This window comes from Fukomys damarensis, unplaced genomic scaffold (genome assembly GCF_012274545.1).
Source record: "Fukomys damarensis isolate Sample0158 unplaced genomic scaffold, DMR_v1.0_HiC HiC_scaffold_23, whole genome shotgun sequence".
Classification (NCBI taxonomy): domain Eukaryota; kingdom Metazoa; phylum Chordata; class Mammalia; order Rodentia; family Bathyergidae; genus Fukomys; species Fukomys damarensis.
In genome coordinates this window covers 47,011,316-47,033,262 of record NW_022900935.1, presented here as the reverse complement: position 1 = coordinate 47,033,262, position 21,947 = coordinate 47,011,316, and the positions used below count along the sequence as shown (strand labels likewise).

At 46.7% G+C, this 21,947-nt stretch overlaps 1 protein-coding gene and 1 pseudogene across 1 annotated transcript in view; one reads left to right on the top strand and one right to left on the bottom strand.

The window, feature by feature from the left end:
* Nucleotides 1-10,077: 10,077 nt before the first annotated feature.
* The window catches only part of Alkbh5 (alkB homolog 5, RNA demethylase), a 23,608-nt gene continuing 11,738 nt past the window's right edge, over nt 10,078-21,947 (bottom strand). The window contains exons 4-5 of the mRNA XM_010637528.3: nt 12,819-12,962; nt 10,078-11,722 (exon numbers count right to left, since the gene is read on the bottom strand). Coding sequence (XP_010635830.1) covers nt 11,548-11,722; nt 12,819-12,962 — 319 coding nt within the window. The 3' untranslated portion in view covers nt 10,078-11,547. The remainder of the gene's footprint in view (nt 11,723-12,818; nt 12,963-21,947) is intronic.
* Nucleotides 21,302-21,386, top strand: LOC117287401 (annotated as a pseudogene).

The following is a 21,947-nucleotide window of genomic DNA, read 5'->3' as shown; positions in this document are numbered from 1 at the left end:
GGGCGGGCCTGTAGGGGGTGGGCGCAGTGAGCGACGGACGCCCCGCCCGATCAATGAGCGCGCCCGCCATGCGCTTGGCCCCGCCCCTGCGGGCCAGACAATGGGTGAGCACTGGGCCTCTGTGCTCTGCCAGGCTCTCGAGGGATGCCCGCTGCGCATGTGCTGACGTGCGTCCTGCCGGGATTTGTAGTCCGCTAGCCCGGGCACCAGCGTGGGTGACTGGGGCTGAATTTCTGCGGATGCGGAATTAGTTCCCTGACTTAGGGATGCTTTTTCCTGCTCCTAACGATCGAGCGAAGTGCACATTAATGTAATGGGACAAGCCTTGTCCCGAAAACTAGGAGATCTGTGACGGAGACAACTCCCTGCCCCTGTGGCCTCAGTTTTCCCATCTATGGGTATGACATTGACCCCATGGTTACCAAGTTAATATTTTACCTGTCCATGGGAAATCCCTTTGTTTCCCAGTGTGCCAGAGCATTTACTACCCTCATTCCTTTGCCTCGGCTGTGTGGTCAGTCAAAAATTCCTTCCTCAGCCCCCTGGGAAACTCCTACACATGCTTCAGCACCCAACTCAAAAGACTCCGTATCAAAAGCATAGGAGATTTGTGGCATCGGCCAAATAAAAACAGGAACCCAGCAGGCGATGGCATTTTGTAGTCCTGGGAGTGGATTTTGGGTTTTTCTCAGATGGGGGAAGGGACTTCCCTCCACAGGCAATAGTCGTGGAACAAAGCTGCGCCCCGCCCCCACTGCCTGCCTGTCCTCACCCACCTCCCAAACCCTTCTTTTCTCTTCTGACCTCCAGGCTGACCTTTCCTTACAGGCTGAGGCAAAACCGCCCCTGCTCAGTGCTGGGTGAAGTCCCAGAAGTTTAGGTGGGGCAGGTGGGCCAGGCCCCAACACACTAGCTGTGTCAGGAGGAGGGGCTGAACTCTGTCCGAGGAGTTGCCAAGAGACAGAGGCACGGCTCCCCCGCTCCGCTCACACCCAGGCCTTCTCAGGCATCCTCAGGGGCTGATGGGGGCGCTAGTGGGAAGTGATACCCCGCAAAGCTTCTGAGGGTCTGCTGTGTGGCAGCTGCTACTCAGAGCCTTTCCTAGTGGCTAGGAGTACCTAGCTTGAGGTGAGGTCCTGGGTTCCCTTCCCAGCGCCGCTTAAAATATAAAATTAAGGGCCGGTGATTTAGCTCAGTGGTGCCCCCGCCTGCCTCGAAAGCACCAAGGTCGCGAGTTTGATCCCCGGCACTGGTGGGGGGGGGGTTAAAATATAAAATTTAAAAAGCTAAGCCAGGCTCAGGTAGCAGTGCGGGCGTACCTGTAATCCCAGCACTCTGGGGGCCTGAGGCAGGAGGAGACTGCAAGTTGCAATCCAGATGGACAATTCCACAATTTAAGGAGACTCTGTCACAAAAACAAAACACAGGCTGTGAGGTGTGTAGCTCAGTGGGAATTCCCTTGGCTTCAATCTCCAGTACCCCCCCAAAAGAATTTAATGCTTTACAGTTCCATGAGGATGACAGCACTATTCCAGTTTTACAGATGCACAAACTGAGGCACAGATGGGAAAAGCAAGGGGGTCTGCAGTTGGCAGAGCTACTGCACTGAGGAGGATCAGGTCTGGTGCCCACCCAGAGCCCAGATCCTGCAGCTCAGAGGCCTGGATTCTGGGTCCTGCCAGCTACTAGGCCTCATAGCAGGGAGCATTAATTCATAGCCCAACTTAGCCACACAGAAGCTGGGCAACCTGGAAAAAGTTACTTTAAATGCTCTATGCCTGTTTCCCCATCTGTAAAACTGCTGCCAAGTCTAGTATCTACCTCAAAGTACTGTTGTAAAAATTAAATGAATAAATACTTGTCAAGTCCTTGGAATATGCCAGGTACAGAGGAGGAGCCATGGACGAGTCAGCTATTATCATGGCTCTGGTTAACTGCTGTTGGATCACCTTCCTTCTCACCCTAGGCAAGTCTTGGCCTTCCTTTGTCACCATTTTGAAATGGGACAATGGGACTGGGTCATTAGGCAGTTAGCAGCTGTGCCCTCTTGTTTTTTTGTTTTGTTTTGTTTTATTTTGTTTGAGACAGAGTCTTACTATGTAGTTGAGACTGACCTAGAACTCACTGTGTAGCCCAGGCTGGTCTCGAACTCACAGAGATCCTCCTGCCTCAGCCTCCTGAGTGCTGGGATTACAGGCCTGTGCCACTACGCCCGGCACAGCTGTGCCCTCTTAATCCCCAGATCATAGCTCTCAGGAGACCAGAGAACAGAGCTAAAAGGAGACCATGACCACTTCCAGTTCCCCATGCTGTGATGAGCGACACACAGGGGATTGTGGGCCCTCAGAAGAGCCATCTAACCCAGGCTAGGTGTCCTGGAGGAGAGGCCAATTGACACTGAGCTGTAATGGGTGGGGAGGTTACCAGGTAGAGGGGCAGGCAGGGAAGGTTCCATGACCAGTGGGGAACCTCCAAGTGTCAGAAGCAGGCTCTAGGTCACCCAAATGTGAATGCCTGTGGAGTATGGACCCAGAATATGGATTTTTTTTCTTTTCTTTTTGAGACAGAGTCTGGCTATGCAGTTCAGGATGGACTTGAACTATGTAGCTCTGACTGGCCTCAAGCTCATGGTGACCCTGCTTCAGCCTCCCAAGTGCTGGGACTATAGGCGTGCCTAGCCCAGAATATGGATTTTATGCCAGCCCCTATCCCAAGTGAGTCTGAGGCCCAGTATGGCCCTACCATCTTCAAGGGCAGGGTGGTGGTGGTGGTGAGTTTAAATAGTTAACCTGAGATACAAAAGGGTAAACTGATACAGGAGGCCTAGCCTGTTCAGAGCTGACATTGGTGGGGAGAGGCTGGGGCATTAATGACTGTTTATCCCTCCCGTGAGCCCGGCCTGTGATGATTACAACAGCCTAAGGGAACCAGGGGGCCCAGAAGGAAATGGAGGTTCAAGAGAAGCCCAAGCAAGAGCTGAACACTGGGTCCCCAATCACTCAGGTGCCCCTACACTCATGCTGGCAGGAGAGGGTAGGGTTAGTATTATGCAAAATGAAGCGGGTCAGCAGCAAGGGCAGGGAAAGACAGCTTTTCCTTCAGCTTCCCAGCCTCAAGTCAGCCTCAATCACGCTGCCTTCTCAGCATTTCCTGTGTGGCGTAGGCCCTCACCCTTCTTCCTAAGGCCATCCTAGGATTCTAGCCTGGCTCTGGGGTGGGACCCAGGTCTGGCTTCAAGTCTCAAGACATCCTTTGCTGGCTAGACAAACTTGGCTAAGAACATTAATCCACTCTGGGCTTGGGCTTCAATTTTCTCATTTACGAAATGTTGTAAAAACTAAATGAATTCAAAGTAGGAACTGATACAAGCCTGGTAAGGTCAAATACCTAGTGATCTAGCTGTTTTAGGACTCTCAGTTAAGAAATACCAGCCTCCTCACCATTTCTCAAACACACTAGGAAAGTTCCTGCCTCAGTACCTTTGCACTTGACTTCAATCTTCTACCCCCAGGCCACTTAACCAAACCACTACTCACCTCTTCTTTCACCCACCGCCTCTTCCTCCCCCATACCATCTCTTCCCTGCAGGGGTGACAAGGGGTAAGTCCCAAGGGGAAGCAGAGTAGAGGCAGGAAAAGAGTGGAATGCTTCACTACCTAATGTAGGCCACCGGCCTTCCAGGAGCTGGCTCAGAGCTCAGTCCACATAACCCTCATGTGACACTCAAACCACACAAGCAGCTCCTTCTGGTTGGCTCCAGGGGGCTGGCTAGCTGAAGATTCCTGGAGTGGAATCTAGGCTGGAATGGGCCAATTGACAGGGCCTATAGGAGGAGAGGAAGGGAGTAGAGGGGCTTACAGATGTCAGGGTAGGGCACAGCTGGCCGGCCCAAGCCAGGAATAGGAGTACTCAATCCATGGGTTATATAACATGAAGCTGGCTGTCAGGACTGAATTTAGGGCCTCCTCATTCCAGAGGGTCCTGTACTTCTGTAAGAGAAAGGTCAGACAGGTAGGAGGAGTGTGGGGGAGCCCCAGCCTGTCTTCCTGTTACAGAAGAGGAAACAGGCTCCAAGGCAGTATCTGCCTAAGGTTGCAGGTATATAAGATGGCTACGCAGCATCTTCTCGAGGCAAGGACAGTCAGCCAGACACTCATCATGAGTCTGGGCTCTGGGCTGTGCTTCTCTTGGCTCATGCTGAGCCACAGGACTAGGACTAGGGACTTGGGTCACCTGGCCCCTGCAGGGACTGTCAGGTTTGAGGTTCCAGAGGCTGGCATACAGACATTGCCATAGACTTACTGGAAGGCAGGGCTCTGTACTTTGTCCCTGTCTGGGATCCCAAATTCTAAACTTGTCCTGGTAAAGCGACTTCACCTCTCTAAGACTCCGTTTTCTCATCTGTAAAATGGGTGTAATACCAATCACTGCCATTTTTTAACACAGACATAGTACTGTGCCAAGTACCATAGTTATTCCTTTAATCCCTAAAAATTAGGTCTGTTTTTCACAGGAGGGAACTGAAGCCAGAGAGGTAAATCTATGTGCCCAAGTCACAGAGCTGTTAGTTGGGATTTGACTGGTCTCAAATGAAGTCTTAGAGGTTGTGGTGAGAAATGAGACAGTAAGTAAAGGGTTTCATTAACACTCAAGAGTCCAAGAAAGAGAGTTAGGGCCCAGTCTCCCACCCGAGCGTGGAAACACAGACCACACAATCAGTGTACTCTGGGCAGTACAGAGGGAAGCAGCCATCAGGGAAGCTCAGGGAGCCCTGAGGAACATGGGGAGAGGCCAGAGAAGGTGGCTTCGAGCACAGCTGCCTGAGGCCGAGGGCACTGGAATGTGCAGAGGCACACAGGTATTGCCCAAAAAACGGAGGCCAAGACAGCTAAGATAGACCTAGGCTGGAGCTCTGGCCAGTGTTACAGTCGCCTGGGAGCACCTGATGGCGTCTGGGCTCTGCCTTGCTCCTGGTTCCAGGGCCCATCCACATCCACCATCCTTCAGGGTCCCGGTAAACAGGGCGGAAGCAGTAGAGAACCTGAGTTCCCTATCCAAACCAAGGGATACCGGTCTCTTGCCCTCAGCTGAAGCACCTTCACTATGTCTTTTCTGCCACACTGTGGGCACAAGGGAGAATTGCAGCAATATGTACCTGATTCCCAGCTCAGGTCCCCCAACCCTGTCGTGGCCCAAGGCTCCAACACCCTCCTCCCCAAACGTGGGGCCTTAGTTCCTAGGTTTCACACCTACTGGTGGCCTGCCAATGCACAGTAGGTTTTGTTTTGTTTGTTTTGTTTTTTTTGTACTTAGGGCTGAACTCAGGGTCTTCTAACTGAACTACATTCCCAGACCTTTTTAAATTTTGTTTTGAGAGGGTCTTGCTATGCAGTGCAATCTGGCCTTGGAACTATGTAGCCCAGACTGGCCTCGAACTCATAGTGATCCTCCTGCCACAGCCTCCTAAATGCTGGGATTATGGGCATGTGCCACCACACCCAGCTTTTTATTTTTTGAAACAGAATCTTGCAAATTGCTAAATTGCCCAGGCTGACCTTGAATTTGTGATCCTCTGGCCTCAGCCTTCCAGAGTGCTGGGACTACAGGCATACACTCCTGGGTAGAGCTATTTCTTACTGATTTTCACTGCATTTAACACAGTAGTCCAACAGACCCTAAGTCTGATCACATCCTTTCTCCAAAAGGCTCCTGTGAGAACCCACTGATGTAGTGCAGCCACTGTTCCAAGATTCAACAGGCAAATTTTCAAGAATTTTTACAAAGTCAGTCAAACAGTCATTATTAAAAATTAAGAGGCTTGCTGGCCGTGGTGGCACATGCCTGTAATCCCAGCACTTGGGAGGCTGAGGCAGGAGGATCGCTGTGAGTTCGAGAAAAGCCTGGGCTACATAGTGAGTTCCAGGTCAGTCTCAACTACATAGTGAGACCCTGTCTCAAAAAACAAACAACAACAACAACAACAAATTAGGAGGCTGGAGGTGTAGCTCAGTAGTAAAGGGAGAGAAAGAGCCCAGAAATGAGGAAAAAAGAAAAAAAGTGAATCTAGGTTACATGAAATTTAAATTACATTAAAAACTAAGGTGCTAATATTCAAAAGAAAGCATATCCTGCAAATAAATATTTACCATTATGTATGAACTATTTTTTAAAAATCTATTTTTTTACAGTGCTGGGGATGAAGTCCAGAGCTTTGTGCATGCTAGGCAAATGCTCTACTACTGAGCTACACTATACCCCAGCCCTATGCTCTATTTATTTTAATGTTTTGGTCTTTTTCATGGTCAGCAGTTAGGAAAATATCTATGCTCTTTACATTTACTGTTTCTGCGTGGTACAAACATTATATGTGTGCTACGGCACATCTGTCACAACTCCGTGTTCACTACCCTTACGTTGAAATCCGCCAACTCGACAGTACTTACATCATGGAAACTGGTGACCACAAGGCAAGCTTGGATCATTGTTGATTTCCTAGCCCAGTGCCATTCAACAGAAATAAAATTTCAAGCCTTGTATGTAATTTAAAATTCCTGGGCCTAGGTTTGTAGATCAGTGGTAGAGTGCTGCACTTTGCATAGCGAAACCCTGGGTTCAACATCCAGTATAAAAAAAAATAAGTAAAATTTAAAAATCTTGAGTAGCAAAATTCAAAACAGAAAACAAAACAAAAAAATAGGTGAAATTTATTTAAAATAACATCTTTTATTTAAGCCAAAATAGTCATGATTTAAACATGTAATCAATATAGTTAACATTTTTTTGTACCAACTTCAAGTTCTGGTGTGTATTTTGCACTTAAAGCACATCTCAATTTAAACTAGCCATATTTTAAGTGCTCAACAGTAAAAACAAACAAAAAAACCCAGTGGCTATACTGTACCAGCACAGATCTAGAGACAGCAATAAAGAAAATATTAACATTTTGGATTATACTTCAAAGCAGCACTAATGTTGAGAAATTTCAATCCAATGACTATAATTTCTTTGAGGAATCAGTAGATCATATTATCTGATTTAATAACAATTCATGGGGGAAAAGTCATTGTGGTAAACTCAACAGTAAACTCCAGTTACCAGGTTCTTGTCCTTGGAACCTGGAAACGTTTCCTCAAAGAAAAAGGGTCAGGGACTGGGGTGTAGCTCAGTGTAGAGCACTTGCTTAGCCTTCAAAAGGCCTTGGGTTCCATCCCCAGCATCATAAAAAAGTTTGCAGGTGTGATTAATCTTCCATCTCATTAGATGATTATTTTGGATGAAATAGGCATCCATCCCTATACCCAATCACAGATATCTATTAAGAGAAGGTCACGGGGATACGTGGTACACACCAGGCATGTGACCCAGAGTGAAAAACATGCTTACAGCCACCAGAAGCTGTCAGAGGCAAGGGAGTTTTCCACTAGAACCTCCAGATGGGGCTTGGCTCCTCCATGACTTCATTTCAGTCCAATAATAAGTGATTTTGGATTTCTTACTCCAGAACTGTGAGAATAAATTCCTGCTGTTTTAAGCCACTGAGTTTGTGTTAATTTGTTTTGGCAGCCCCAGGAAACTGATGCACTGTGAGCCAAAATAAGTCTTTCTTTCAAAGAAAAGAAAAAACAAGAAAGGAAAAGAGCAAGCACAGGAGGTAAGATGCATCGCTTGACAAGGTGTGACTAAAAAGTGGTGAATGTAGATTTTCTTTTAAAAACTAAGTAAAAGGCATTGCCATTAATTTCTCTCAAAACATCCTCCCCTCTTTCAAACACACGTATCCCATTGTTCTTGCCATTTTCTGAAGCAGTTCTGGGAGTCATCTTTCATGAGTTTTTGTTGCTTTTGTCTTGGTACTGGGGACTGAACTCAGGACCTTGCGCTTGGGAGGCAGGAGGTGGCACCCCTGAGCTAAATCCCTGGCCCGTCTTTCTTTCACGTTTCTAGTTGCACTGCCATGGCTGTCTTGATAGCCTCAATTGACTCAGAACATTTACCTTTCATGGTCATTTTTACTTTGGAGAAGAGCCAGAAGTTACGAAGTACCAGATATGGCAAATGCAGATGAAGACACACTTTCATGTTGTACCGCCATGCCTTTCTGGTGTGTAGCATTCCACAGGTGCATTGTGGTATTCCTGATGACATCTCAAAGACATGAAAGGATTCCTAGAACATCTTTGAAAGCAGCAAGAATGTGGCATAAGTGTGCTCAAACAAGGGGGAATATTTTGAGGGAGAATGGCCAAGTGTCTTTTACTGTAAATCTAAAAATTAAAACACATCATATTTTTTGATCATCTCTTATACAGCCACAGGCAGATGACAAACACCAAATTTAGCAATAAAGCCAAGGAAAGCATTCTATGAGGAACAACTGGCTACATGGAATTTACACTAAAAAGTACTGACACACTGGGAGAGTGCAGCAAGAGGATCACAAGTTCAAGTCCAGCCTAGGCAATCTAGTGAGATGCTGTCTCAAAAAAGATGGGGGATGTAGTTCAATGCAAAGGCCCTGGATTCAATTCCCAGTACTGCAAAATGAAAAGAGGAAAAAAAAAAAAATCTAACAAAAAACACCTCTATAATTTATGTGCAACACTCCTGTTGTATCGGTACAGTACATACTACCCTCAGGTGTATGAGATATTATATGTCTTGAATCTCCAGAGTGCTGAGCTTGGCAGCACTCATTTTTTTGAATAAACAAATGTGATTTTCAGCTACTCTCTCACTTCTTTGGGCCTTGGACTTCTCTTTCACACAATAGGTTTGGCAGAATTAAATGGAATTCTATGCGGGTAGGGCTGGTACTGAATCACCTGGTACATAGTAGAACAGGCTGGGGACAGAGATGGATGTGACTCAGTGCCCTGTGAGGTGTGGGAACCCTTAGGCATGGTGCCCTGTGAGGTGGTGGGGACAGGTTCAAAGAGTCAGGTGTGGTCCTCTGGTAGGCCTGCTAGGGTTTATCACCTCACACAGATGGATGCCAAGGGCTATTGTCAAGAACTGGAGTCAAAGCCCCTTTTGTCCCTCAACTCTAATGGTGAAGAGCCTTTTTTCTTCACCCAGGGACTGGGAAAAGCTATGGTCTGACTTTGTCACAGCTACCAGAAAAGGGTCCCTCCCAATCTCTATCCTTTTGCAGAGCCCCCTAGAACCAGGGGCCCAGGCATGGGGTGGGAATACTTACCTTTGCCATAAATAATCTGGATGGATGTTCAACAAGTCACTTCCTTCAGTTCCACTGTGCCGAGATCGGTGCTGCCCCTCCTGGTTCATGTGGCACAGACCATCCAGAGGTCCTCGATCCTTTCTGCCCTGGCAATTTTCACACTGGGACCTGGCAAGCCATTTGTCCCCTCTGGATTCTCTTCTGTTATCGTATGTGGGCAGTAAAGCAGTTTGTCCCAGTTCCCACAGCAGGAATTTGGTCAAGCCAATTGGCTCTGAGCAATGAATGCAGTGAGGGAAACCCTAGGCTGAAGCTCTTGACCAGGCCCTGCGAGCCAAGTTGGTCAGGGATCAGGAGAGACTAAAGCCCTCTGGGCCTGTGTCTTGCCCCACCCAAAAATGCCTTTCTCTGTATCCTATACACTACTGTATTTGGAAGAGAGGGCCCAGAAAGGTTTTACCCACTACTTGGGTTCCAGTGAGGGCTTGACTAGCATATAGTGGGAGCTGAAAAATTGATTACTAAGATCACATTTACATTCTTACAAAAGCTGGCTTCTCCCTGCGTTGGTTCAGGGTGCCTTTCCCTCAGCAGAAGGTGTACAGGCTGTGATCATACTAGGGAGTGTGTGGCCCCTGGACACCACGGTTAATGAAGGCTATCCTCCCCTGCAGAGGAAAGAGGTCAGTGGGCAGAGGACAAGTCTACCTTTAGCCATCAGGAGGCCCAGTGTGAGTGACCAACTACCTCCTTGAAGGTCCTGGAGAACAATGCGCTTTGCTTTCCCAACCCTTGCTTAAGGGTTTTTAATAAAATAAAGGGATGAAGGAAGCCCAAAGGCAAGTTTTCTTTTACAACAATATCAGACAACTGTTTCAAAATATATTAGATTTGGTTTTTATTGTAGAGCACACATATCAGGGCAAAGTGCTGCACACACAACTACAAATCATTTTTGGGAAAAAAGCTGTAAAAAAAATAAAACTGCAACTGCTTTAGTGATGCAGTCCCAAATTGAGGAATTCACGCTGACAAAGGAGTTCTGGCCCCAGAGAAGGGTTCTTCTTGATGGTGGCTGCCCCAGATTCCTGCAGCATCGGAGGTCTCAGGCTGGGGACTCTATACAAAACCCTCTAGACTGATGGTGGCTTGGTTGCCAGGAGGGTCTCTGTTTCTGACAGAGCCAAGTCCTGGCCAGACTGGCAAGATGACATTCCTAATGAATCTAGATCAGCAAAACTTTGCAGCCTTCTAGAATTGAATAGGTAGAAATTGCCGAGACCTCACCTTTTTTTTCTTTGTTATTTTCTAGAAGCCCCTTCCTGAGCTCCCATGCCCCTGAGGCAGAGAAGGCACCAACCCAGTATGTAAGCCTGAGCTCTGGCCTTGGATGCATGCTGCGGGCAAACAGAAGAGGTGGCACCTTCTTAGGAGGGATGACACTGGGAAGAGGTCCAAGCTGACCAATGAAGGAGAAAGGAAAAGGAGAAAGCCAAGAGACCAAAGGAAAAAATAAAAACTCAAAAAGAAAATAAAAACCCTACCATATACCACAACGATTTCCCATACCCCAAATGCTAGACTTGGAAGGACATCGGTCCCTCTAGCTAGAAACAACTCCTAAAATGACCCAACATGGCAAGTCTAATTTCCATACAATCCCACACATGTGCTTGAAAGGAGCAACCCAGCAAAGAGGCATGCTCTTGGCAAGAGAAGTCAGGACCACTGTGCTAGTCCCTTGGCAGCCCAAGAAGAATATGAAGGAAGCCTAGAGGGCTCAACACTAGCTTTAGAATGGCAGGGACTCGGTTTAAACCCTCTACTTCCTGCCAACCCAGACAGTTCTGTCACAGAAAGAAGAGACGGTATCTGCATGAGCTTCCAGAGGATGGAGAACAGGTGAGAGTCGGGGAAGCAGCCCCATGCAGAGCAGGCCTGGTTCCAGGAGACCTCAACCAAGGGCAGACATCGGTGGAGGAAAAGGGCAGGCAGGAAACTGAACTTTGTTTAGAACACTGCAAAGATTTATGTTTAAAGCAAAAAATGAAAATTTCTTAACCAAAACATTTTCTTGCTTTTAAATAAACCCAGCCCCACTTGAAGATGGCTGACCCCCCACGCTTTGACTGGCTACTCCAGCACGAGCCTCTGCCCCCGACAAGCAACAACAGCCTTTCCAAGAAGAAAGCTAAGAACATGAGAACCCAGGGTCAATTCCAGGGCAATTCTGTTCTTTAGCCTTAATGGGCAATGAATCAGGGAAAAAATATATAGGATCAAAAACAAACAAAAAACTCTCAAAACAAAACAAAAGGAGGGGCAGCTATGTGAGAAGCCAGAGTTCCCAGCAGGGTGGTGAGTAGGCCTCAGTGCCTCCGCATCTTCACTTTTCGGGCAGGGCTGCCTGCTGCCTCCGAGCAATCCTCTGAGGACTCATAGGACTTGCGCCAGTAATTCTCAGAGCTGAAGCTACCCCTCCGCCGGGTGGGTAGCAGCACTGAGCGCCGGTTCTCTTCCTTGTCCATCTCCAAGATCCGGGGCCTACAAGGAAAAAGGGGGAAGAGATGTTACCTGAGAGGTCAGCAGGTGGGGCCTGACCTCATCACCTCTGCCTGGTCTCAGATGGGATGCAAGCTCAGTGGTTCTAGGCAGAAGCACTGACACTGAAGGTTCCTGGTCACTAAATGTTCAGTGGCTATTCCTCATCCTTTAAACATCTCCCAGTCACCCTGTGGGGTCTGCTTAGCTTTGAGCCTAGTGCCCAGGACCCTACCAAATCTACCATTTACCTTAGCATCTCAACTCCGAAACACTCACCAACCCAAACAGCCTCTGAAACCACTAAGGTGTTTTCTGCTTCACAACTTCAGCCCATAAAGTTCTTCCTGCCTAGAATGACTTTCCTCTCCTCTCCTCATCCTTCTGATCTCATTTAAAAATTACCATCCCCAAACCTTCTCAAATAGGTCGTCAGTTCACTTCTCAGTGCCAAGATTCCCTTGTAACACACAAGTATAAGCCTACAACTGTGTGATCAGGTGGGACTAAACCAGAGAAGTCATGCAAAGGCCATGACACACTGCCATGTGTCAGTGCCCAATTCCTTCTCTCTGGGGATGTAGGCAGCAGGCCAGGAATCAAGCAGGAAAGCCACCATTACAAAGGAACTGGACAAGATTTTGGAAGGGTAAGAAGCTCGAGGTTCCTAAACAACCTACCCCTACCCTACCACTTAGGCTTTTCAACCCATTCCACCCTGCATCCAGGGCAGGGGCTACTTTGCCTCCCCATCCTGGCAGTGGAGAGTGAGCCCAGGGAATACTAAGCTACATACCCAATCCTTTTTATTAAAAAAAAAAAAAAAAAAAAAAGCTAAATCCCCGGCCTATTTTTAAAATTTTTTGAGGTAGGGTCTTGCTATATAGTCCAGGCAGGCCTTTAGTCACAATTCTCCTGCCTCAGCCTTCCAGGTACCAGGATTATTGGTGTGTGCCACCACACTCTGCTCCTTATTTTGAGACAAGGTCTCACTAAATGGCCCATGGTGGCCTCTCAGCCTTAGGAGCAGCTGGGATTACAGCACATGCCACTATGCCCAGCTATTTTTGGCTTTTGTTGAAGGTCCTTATAGGAGTACCTGTGGGCAGCATCAGGATCTGCCTTGCGGTGGGACCGCTTGGGTTTCACAGCAGGGTCTCTGTTGTTTCCTGACAGGCGATCTGAAGCATAGCTGGGTGGCAAAATGGACTTTGTTTCCAACCGGGGTGCGTCTAATCTCGTCCTGCAAAGGAAACACACATGTGGGTCACAAACAGTCCTCTGGTAAGGACTCAGGCCCCTTCAAACCAACTCTCTCTCTAGCCAGGCCAAGTGAAAGTCAGCTGCATCTGCAAGCCAGCACTCTGCTCTGTGCCTGTCTCCTTGTGGTTCAACTAGAGACTGGTCTGGCTAACTTCCAAAGACCATCTTTCTCAAGTTTAGCCCTAGAAGCACAGAAGAGAATATTTCTGTTTGGAAACTTCCAATAACAAGAATCTGCTATCCCAGGGAGTAGATCCCATAGCTTACTCTCAGCTGCAGAAGGCAGTTCTACCTCACCCCATTTGGGCCCAGTGGTTCTCTAGAGGTAATGACTCCATTTGCCAGAGGACTGAGGGTTCCCCTGGCAGGGGCACCCATCTTCCAATAGATGCCTTCAACCTTCCATAAAATATGAACCCAGAAAAGATCCCTTCTCCAATCTATAGAGGGGCTGAAGGGAAATAACAATCAGAGCCACCCCATTTTCTCATGTAGAGTCAGGAATCCAAAGGCTAAATAGCAGAGCCAAAGTGCAGGGAGGAGCTCAGGTTCATTCCCAAATCATGAGCATGGCTCTGCTCCTACCACCTAGCCACCTAGTGGCTTCTGCCTGCTCCAGAAGGCTGACCAAGTAGACATTAGAGGTATTTAGCAAAGTACCAGGCCAACACCAGATGCTACTTTCAAGGAACAGGAACACACCACTTAGTAAAGGCAAGAAATGCATGTACAGACAAAAAAGAGGGTGATGGAGGAACTGACCAGGGAAATGATCTGAGTCCTTTATAAAGCTAGATCAAGAGGAAGAAGATGGCCTGGGAAATCCCACCATGTCATACTACTCATGCACACCCAAGCTTTCAGGAGCCAGGGGTCCATGGAAGCTAGCTAGACAACAGGGCCAGCCTCATGGGTACCCAGAAATCCTTCCAGCTCAGGCCTGGTAGACTGTTTTGTCCTCCAGGACGGACTCCAAGAAGCCAGGTGGCCAGGTGCCAAGAATGCTTTCCCTACCTATGCCACCACACTCCACATCTCTGGGTTTCCTTACCTCCATTCTATGTGCCTCTGCTCACACTGTGTACACCTCCACTGAGCACAAAGCCTTCTTCATCCCCTACCATCATGATTAAAGAAAAGGAACTATAAGGAAGGGACTAAAAGCCCATTCAGCATTCACACATTTAGCCACAAATGCCCCGATTTACAGGTGAGAACACAGGGCTCAGGAAAGAATATATCTGGAGAGGAAGTGGAAGAGCCAGGCCAGGAGTTCAAGCTGGTTACCTTCCTGGTAGTTTCATGGCCTGCAGATCCCTGGGTAGGTTGCAGACCCATCAGAATGGTCAGGATGTATGACCTCACCAGACCAGGGAGCAAATGTTGGCTAACCTTGCCATAGGGAATAAGAATCAGGGAGTTCTAAAAGTGGCAGGGATCTATGCAGGAGCAATGCTTCAGGGCCAGACAGGGAAACCAAGAGCTGACCACTCCTCTAAGAGCTGACCACTCCTCCAAACCTCATTGAAGGATAGAGCCCAAAGCATGCCCCTACCACACCACAACCACCACCCTGAGTAGCTGTTCTACATTGGTGGGCGGGTGTGTGTGTTTGTGTGTGTGTCTCACCTGACCACTCAGCCCTTTGGGCTTCAAGATCACATAAACCATTGAGCTCAATCTCATGTACAATCTGTCATGCACAAACCCCTCACATCACAGCTCACATGCCTCAGTGGCTTCCTAGTGCTCTCCAGACTTCTACTCCTGCATGAAGTCCATCTTAGATCATATTATGCCCTTTACCTCATCTCTACTCTGTGTTCTAGCATAATGGACTGACTCAGAGTTCCTAGCCTCCCAACCTCTAGTCTCTTTGGCTCCTTTTTGCCCTTCAGTCCTGTGAATGGAACCCAGGATCTCTACATCCTACACATGCATTCTATTATTGAGCCATAACCTCTTGCCAAAAGAGCATCTCTTAATGCTAAAGCCCCTTGTATTCTCCCCTGAGGCCCAAGTATCCTTGACTATCTTCAGGTACACTTCTCTGGAAAGCCTTACTTGGCAAGTCCATGGTTGACTTGCTCAATGTGTGCTTTCCCCCAAAGGACAAACAGATAAGAGCCCCACTGGCCAGGGATTTAGCTCAGTGGTGCTGCCGCCTGCCTCACAAGTACAAGGACCCCAGTTCGATTCCTGGTACCAAAAAAAAAAGAGCCCCCACTAATTGTACTCCTGGCACTAACAGAGCCTAGAACATACCAGTCTTGGGTTAGAACCCTAGCTGCTTATTCCAGCTTCAGACCACTCTGAGCTGAGTTCTACTTGACTATGTAGACTATGTACACTGCCTTGAGTCACTTTAGTTAGTTAAATGGAGACTTCACAAATACAAGTCTTTTGCTATTGTTGTTCTGTTTTGAGACAGGATCTCATGAAACCTAGGCTGGCCTCACATTTGTAATCCTCCTGTATCATCATCTTGAGTGCCAGGATTACAGGTATATTACCAGGGCTGGCAGGAATACATGTCTTATACATGGCAGATTCAGCACAGCCCTAAGGGCCTACAATCCATCTTCTGAGGATGAATGGTGACCACTGCACTGGTGCTCTATACTTCCCTGCCCTTCTAGCCTCTGGCCTTCCTTTTCTGTCTGGCTAGCAATTTCTAGCCCAGGAGCTACATCTACCAAGCCTGCCCTGATCTTCCCATGAAGGTGGGTTTAATTTTTTTTGTTTTGTTTTGGGGGGGTCAAACATAGGGGTCCTCTACAACTGAGCTACATCCCCAGTCCTTTTTATTTTTTGAAACAGGGTCTTAATAAACTGCCCAGACTGGCCTTGAACTTATGATACCTCTGTCTCAACTTTCTACGTAGATGGGATTTACGGGCATGTGCCATCAATGTGACTAGCTTCTAATTTTTTGGTTTTGTGTTTTTGGTGAGCCCCCTAGGGATACACTTTTTCTACAAGCGATCCTTCACCTTTGTGTTGTAACAGCATACAAACACAGGAAATAAGTACTAAGTTTCCTGTGGCATCTACCTTGAGTGCCTTGTATGTAGTAGATACTTTAATGTTTCCAAGTCAGAAATCCCTGCTCAAAGTTCACTCCAAGCAGCTTACTCCCTACCTGAGCTCTTTCCAAAGTTAACATCTCCTATAGTCAGGGTTAATGTGTGGATGCTTGGCAGCTAGCAACGTCCTCCAGGAGGAAAGGCAGGAGGGTACATGCCAGGAACTTATGGAAATGATGATTCCCTACCTGCCATAAACTGCTTCACCCCACAAGCTGATCAGGCTCTTGGTCATCTAACTAGCACCTTAACCATACCAGGGCTGGGGATTTAGCTAAATTCCATGAACTGCCTCACAAGCGAAAGGTCCAGAGTTCAATCTCTGATACCAAAAAACAAACAAACAAACAAAACCAAACTTTTAACAATGCTAGAGCTGGGCATGGCAGTACATGCCTATAATCCCAGCACTTGGGAGGCTAAGACAGGAGGACTGGTATGAGTTCAAGACCAGCCTGGGCTATTTACTGAGTTCAAGGCCAGCCTGAACTACAGAGCAAGACCCTGACTCAAAACAAACAACTTTAACCACCTATAAAAAGGTTAAGTCCGGACTCCCTGCCAATGATTATAAAGAAGTGATGCACACGGGTAGCTTGCCCGAGGTGGGTGGAGATACAGTAACATTCAGGAACATAGATGGATGTGTAGAACCTCAAGAAGCTGAGCGGCACGCAGCTGATGCCTTGCCTCATTCTACAGAGTAGCCCCTTGGTACTTAAAACTCTTATTCTCTACTTGTAGAGCAGAGGCAAGAAAGCCTTTCTATATCTGAAACCCAGTTTTTTAAACACAAAGATTCCACTCCAGTGACAACACTAGTGGGAGGGGGACAAGAGATGCTCCACTATGGGTAAGACCCAGCACCAAGACACCCAGTTCAAAATCTCACTCAGCTATTAAATTGTTACCTCAAACATTACAAATTGGAGTTTGAGGATTATATTCTCTAAAGATTACTTCCAGCCTTACAGCAAGAAACAAGTGTACCATGTACATGAAGAACCAGCACCACCCATGTTTGAAGGAGTTACATTTTTGTTTAACCATAAAGCACTTGATAGCTGTCCATTTATTTCCTTCATAAGGACTTAGGAAGACCTTGCCAGCTCTGACTGACTTAACCTTATTCCAGATCTACTTAACGTCCCTCAGCAGCCTGTACAATCTATTATTTGGTAGTGCTGGGAATGGAAATAGGGGTCTCACGTGTATTACATGTGTATTCTAACACTGAGTTATGAGGGTATTACACAATCTTTTTCTTTTGGGGGGGCTGGTAACTGGGAATTGAATCCAGAGCCTTTGCTCTGTGTTACATCCCTACCCCACCACCACCTTTTTTTGGTACCAGGGATCAAGCTTAGGTCCTTGTGCTTGCGAGGCAGGCAGCGGGACCACTGAGCTAAATCCCCGGCCCCTCTACCCCTTTTTGAATTTTGTTTTAGACAGGTCTTGCTAAGTTGCTAAATTTCCCAGGCTGAGCTAGAACTTGCAGTTCTGCTTCAGCCTCCCAGAGTGCTGGGATTAATAGGCATGTGCCACCATCCGTAACTAAAACCTCTGCAATCTTTATCTGAAGTTAAGGGAATACAGGGACTGGCTCTAACCCACCTGTCTATGAGAAGCAGACTAGGTTCGATGCCAACTCTAGAACTAGAACATGGCCTCCTCATATCTCAAATCAGCCAGGAATACCTCAGGCTATCTCTTGCTGGTCTTTAGGCAGTGCCCCAATGCCCAAGCCAACATGTTCCCCTTTTCAATTTGTCACATCTTGCCCTTTTCTAAGACAAGACCCTGCTGCTACTCTGGAGCTGATTCTAGGGGGCCTAAATCATTCTTTACATGTTAGCTGATGCCTCCTCTGGGCTGGGCTATATGTTAGGCACCAGATGAACAGGGATTTCTTGATCCCCACAGAACATTTGGAACTTGGTATGATGAGTATACAAGTGTGACAGTCTAAACAAGCATATGCTGAGAGAGGACTACAGGTGTGTGTTTTCTGCATGTCAAAGTGGCCAACACCTGAGAACTAAAGGATGGCCAAGTAAACCAACATTTAACATGCATGTGTAGGTCATTGGGGGTAGGGATATAGATCAGAAGGTGAACATGGTAGACAGGAAGGTATTCCTAATAGAGGCCACATTACCCAGCAAACAAATCCATGGACCATATTGGGAGCCACACATACTTTAAAGTAGATGAGGATTGCAGATAAGGGTAAAACCCAAGAGAAGAAGCTGGATACTTGCATTTTATTCTGCAGGCAAGAGAGATATCTGTGTATCTCTTCAGATCCCCTGGGGTGACTCCCTAACATCTGGTTATCTTCCCAGCTTAGCTGCACGGAGAAGCTGGGAACATTTACTCACTCCCCTGCAGCCTCCAGTATCAAAGCTCTGTGATTCTATCTAGGACACCTGCTGGGCCCATTCAAGTCAGAAGTCAAAGAGCCTTGGTTACCCACAATAGTCATTCTCCAGGTCAGACCACATAAAGAGCCCAGTTGGCCAAGGACTTTCCAGGGGAGATGATTAACAGTGCAGACCCCTTAGCTGTGCTGAGGAGCAACACTGACTCCGCTGGCCCAGACAGCTAAGTATGGGAACCACCATTCAAGACGAAGCAAGCACCTGGTTGTCCAATGCTTCAGCTGTTGCCACCTCCACTTGTGCCGCCAGCAAAGATTTCCCCAGGATAAGCTATTGTGAGAGGCTGGGAGGCAACACCTGGGAAATCACTGCTTAATTCCATATGACCCCAGAAATTCCTCTCCAGCTTCCTGGCCTGGACAGGCCACTTATTCCTTGCTTCAGTTTAAAGGCACCAGGTTCTTACTGCCTACAAAGAACTATTGGGAAGACAGGATAGAAGGAAGCTACTTTCTGGATTTATTTCCAGGTTTTGGGTTTGGGCCTGTGCTGGGAACGACAAAAAAAAAAAAGAAAGATAATATAAGAATCCTTCTGCTGATTAGTTCTGGAAATACTACCATGCTAGGAGAGAGAGCCTTCTACCATTAACTGAGTTCCTACATCTGTCCAGTGCACTGTATGCATCACACAACTGTTCATCAGGTCTGGATCATACCCACGCTACCCAAGGTTAAACAGAGACTCAAAGTTTTTGACTTCATACAGTGGCAAAACTATACCAAAAAGATATCACTACTGTCTTATTTTGAAATTGGGGGCCTAAAGAGTCAAGATGTCACAGTAGTAACTTTAAACTGAGGTTTAAAAGATGGCAAATTAAGCCAGGGTGCAAGTGCCAATAGTTCCTGCATTCAGAGGCTGAGAAAGGAGGATCTGTTGAACTCAGGAGTTCAAGACCAGTCAGGCCGGGGATTTAGCTCAGTGGTTCCACTGCCTGCCTCACAAGCTCCAAATTTGATCCCAGGTACCAAAACAAAACCCAAAACAAAACAACAAAAAACCACAAAATAGACTAACAAAATGCTCCCAATGGCCAAAGCTGGAACAACTTCAATATAAAATAAATATCCCAGAGTCCATATTGATATAAATAAATGACTAAACAAATGAGAGAGAATACGCATCTATGCAGAAGAACCCCAGTAATTCATGCAGATACTCAAGGTGGGCCTAATTCCTCACTTTTTTTTTTTCCAAGTTACTAGGGGTTGAATGTGGGCAGCTCTGAGCTATATTCCCAGCCCCCGCTCTGTTGGGGGGGTACCAGGGATAGAACTGATGACTTTATGCTTGGCAAGGCAGGCAAGGCACCACTGAGCTAAATCCCTGGCCCTTCCCAGCCCCGTTTTATTTTAATTTTGAAACAAGGTCTCATTAACTTGCCCAGGGTGGCCTCAAACTTGCAATCCTGTCACCAGGATCAGCTCATTTTGTTGTTTTGTGGTTTAGGGTGTTTTTGGGGTTTTTTTGGTACTGGGGATCGAACTCTGGTCCTTGTGCTTGTGAGGCAGGCGCTGAACCACTGAGCTAAATAAATCCCCAGGCCGGTTTAGGGGTATTTTTAAAGAGACAGGATCTTGTTATGGTACCCAGGCTAACCTCAAACTCCTGAACTTAAGAAATCCTCCTGCCTTAGCCTCCCAAATAGCTGGGACTACAGGTGTGCATCACTGTAGCTGATTTCCCTCTTCCAATGTGGGCTGTGCATGAACAGGGGAGAAACAGTTACTTCACAGATAAAAAGCTGACAAACACGGCATTAGCCAGGTTTTTTGTTTAATTTTTTTAATGTTTTGTTTTTGTTTTTGTGGTACCGAGGATCGAACTCGGGCCTTTGCATTTACAGTGCCGGCTGCGGAAGCACTGAGCCAAATTGCCAGCCATCAGCCAGATTTTCAATGTCAACTATCAGCAGTGTCAAGTCATATTAATAGTATATACCTTTGGTCAGTTGTTAAAAATGGCACTTCTGTGGTTTTCTCCCCCAAAATATAACCTTAGTCTAATTTTGAGAAAATGAAACAAATTCCAATTGAGGGACACACTGTACCTGACCAGTCAGTGACAAAGATAAGACAAGTTTCTCAGAATGTGGTGGCAAATAAATGCCTATTACCCAGCACTCTGGGAGGGTGGGGTAGGAGGATCACAAATTTGAGTCCTGCCCAGGCAATTTAGCAACTTAAAGAGATCTTATCTCAGGTTGGAGGGGTGGCTCAGTGGCACTGTGTCTGCCTGTCAAACTCAAGGTCCTGAGCTGGATCCCTGCTACTGGAAAAAAAGAGATCTTATCTCATAGTAAGGAAGAAAAAACAGGTTTGGGAATGTGGCTCAGTGTAAAGGGTCCTGAGTTCAATCCCCAGTACCAAAGAGGAGGAAGAAAAAAAAAAAAAGGCAAGTCCAAGAAACCGGTATAGCCAAAAGGAGCCTAAAGTGTAATATGATATATATCTTCAAATAATAAAAGGACATTAGTAAAAAAAACTAAGGAAATCTAAAAGTATGAACTTGTTACTAATGTATTACTACTATTTTGTTTTTTGGGTTTTTTTTTCTTTTGTAGCACTAGATATAGAACCCAGGGTGCTCACTTCAGCAGCACATTTACTAAAATTGGAACAACATAGCCAGGCATGGTGGCGCATGCCTGTAATCCCAGCACTCGGGAGGCTGAGGCAGGAGGATCACTGTGAGTTCAAGACCAGCCTGGACTACACAGTGAGTTCCAGGTCAGTCTCAGCTACAGTGAGACCCTGTCTCAAAAAGAAAAGAAAAAAAAAAAAAAAAAAAAAAAAAAAAAGGACAACACAGAGAAGATTAACATGGCCCCTGTGCAAGGATGACACACAAATCTGGAATAGAACCCAGGGCTTCACACATGCTAGCCAAGTGCTGTACCACCAAGCTACATCCTAGGTTCTCATAGGTTTGACTATAACTATACCACACAAATGTAAAATATTAAGAAGAGGAAAAGTAACATAAGGTACATGGAAACTCTGTAGTATATCATCACAATTTTCTACAAATCTAAAACTGTTCTAAACATAGAGTTTACTTAAATTTTAAAGGAAGAAAAAGCAGCAAGGCATGGTGGCACATACCTATAATATAATCCTAGCCACTCGGGAGGCAGGAGCATCAAAAGTCCAAGGCCAATCTTGGACAATTTTTTAAGACCCTAGCTCAAAATTTTAAAAAGGGGCTGGAGAATGTAAACAGTGGTAAAATGTTTGGCTAGTAGTACCAGGACCTGTGTTTAAATCCCATGACGACGACAACAACAACTAGATAAATAAAAGAGGAGGAGGAGGAAAGGAGAAGGAAAAAGAAATGAAGGCAAAGCCGGGTGTGGTGGCGCACACCTGTAATCCCAGCACTCAGGAGGCTGAGGCAGGAGGATCCCTGTGAGTTTGAGACCAGCCTGTCTCAAAA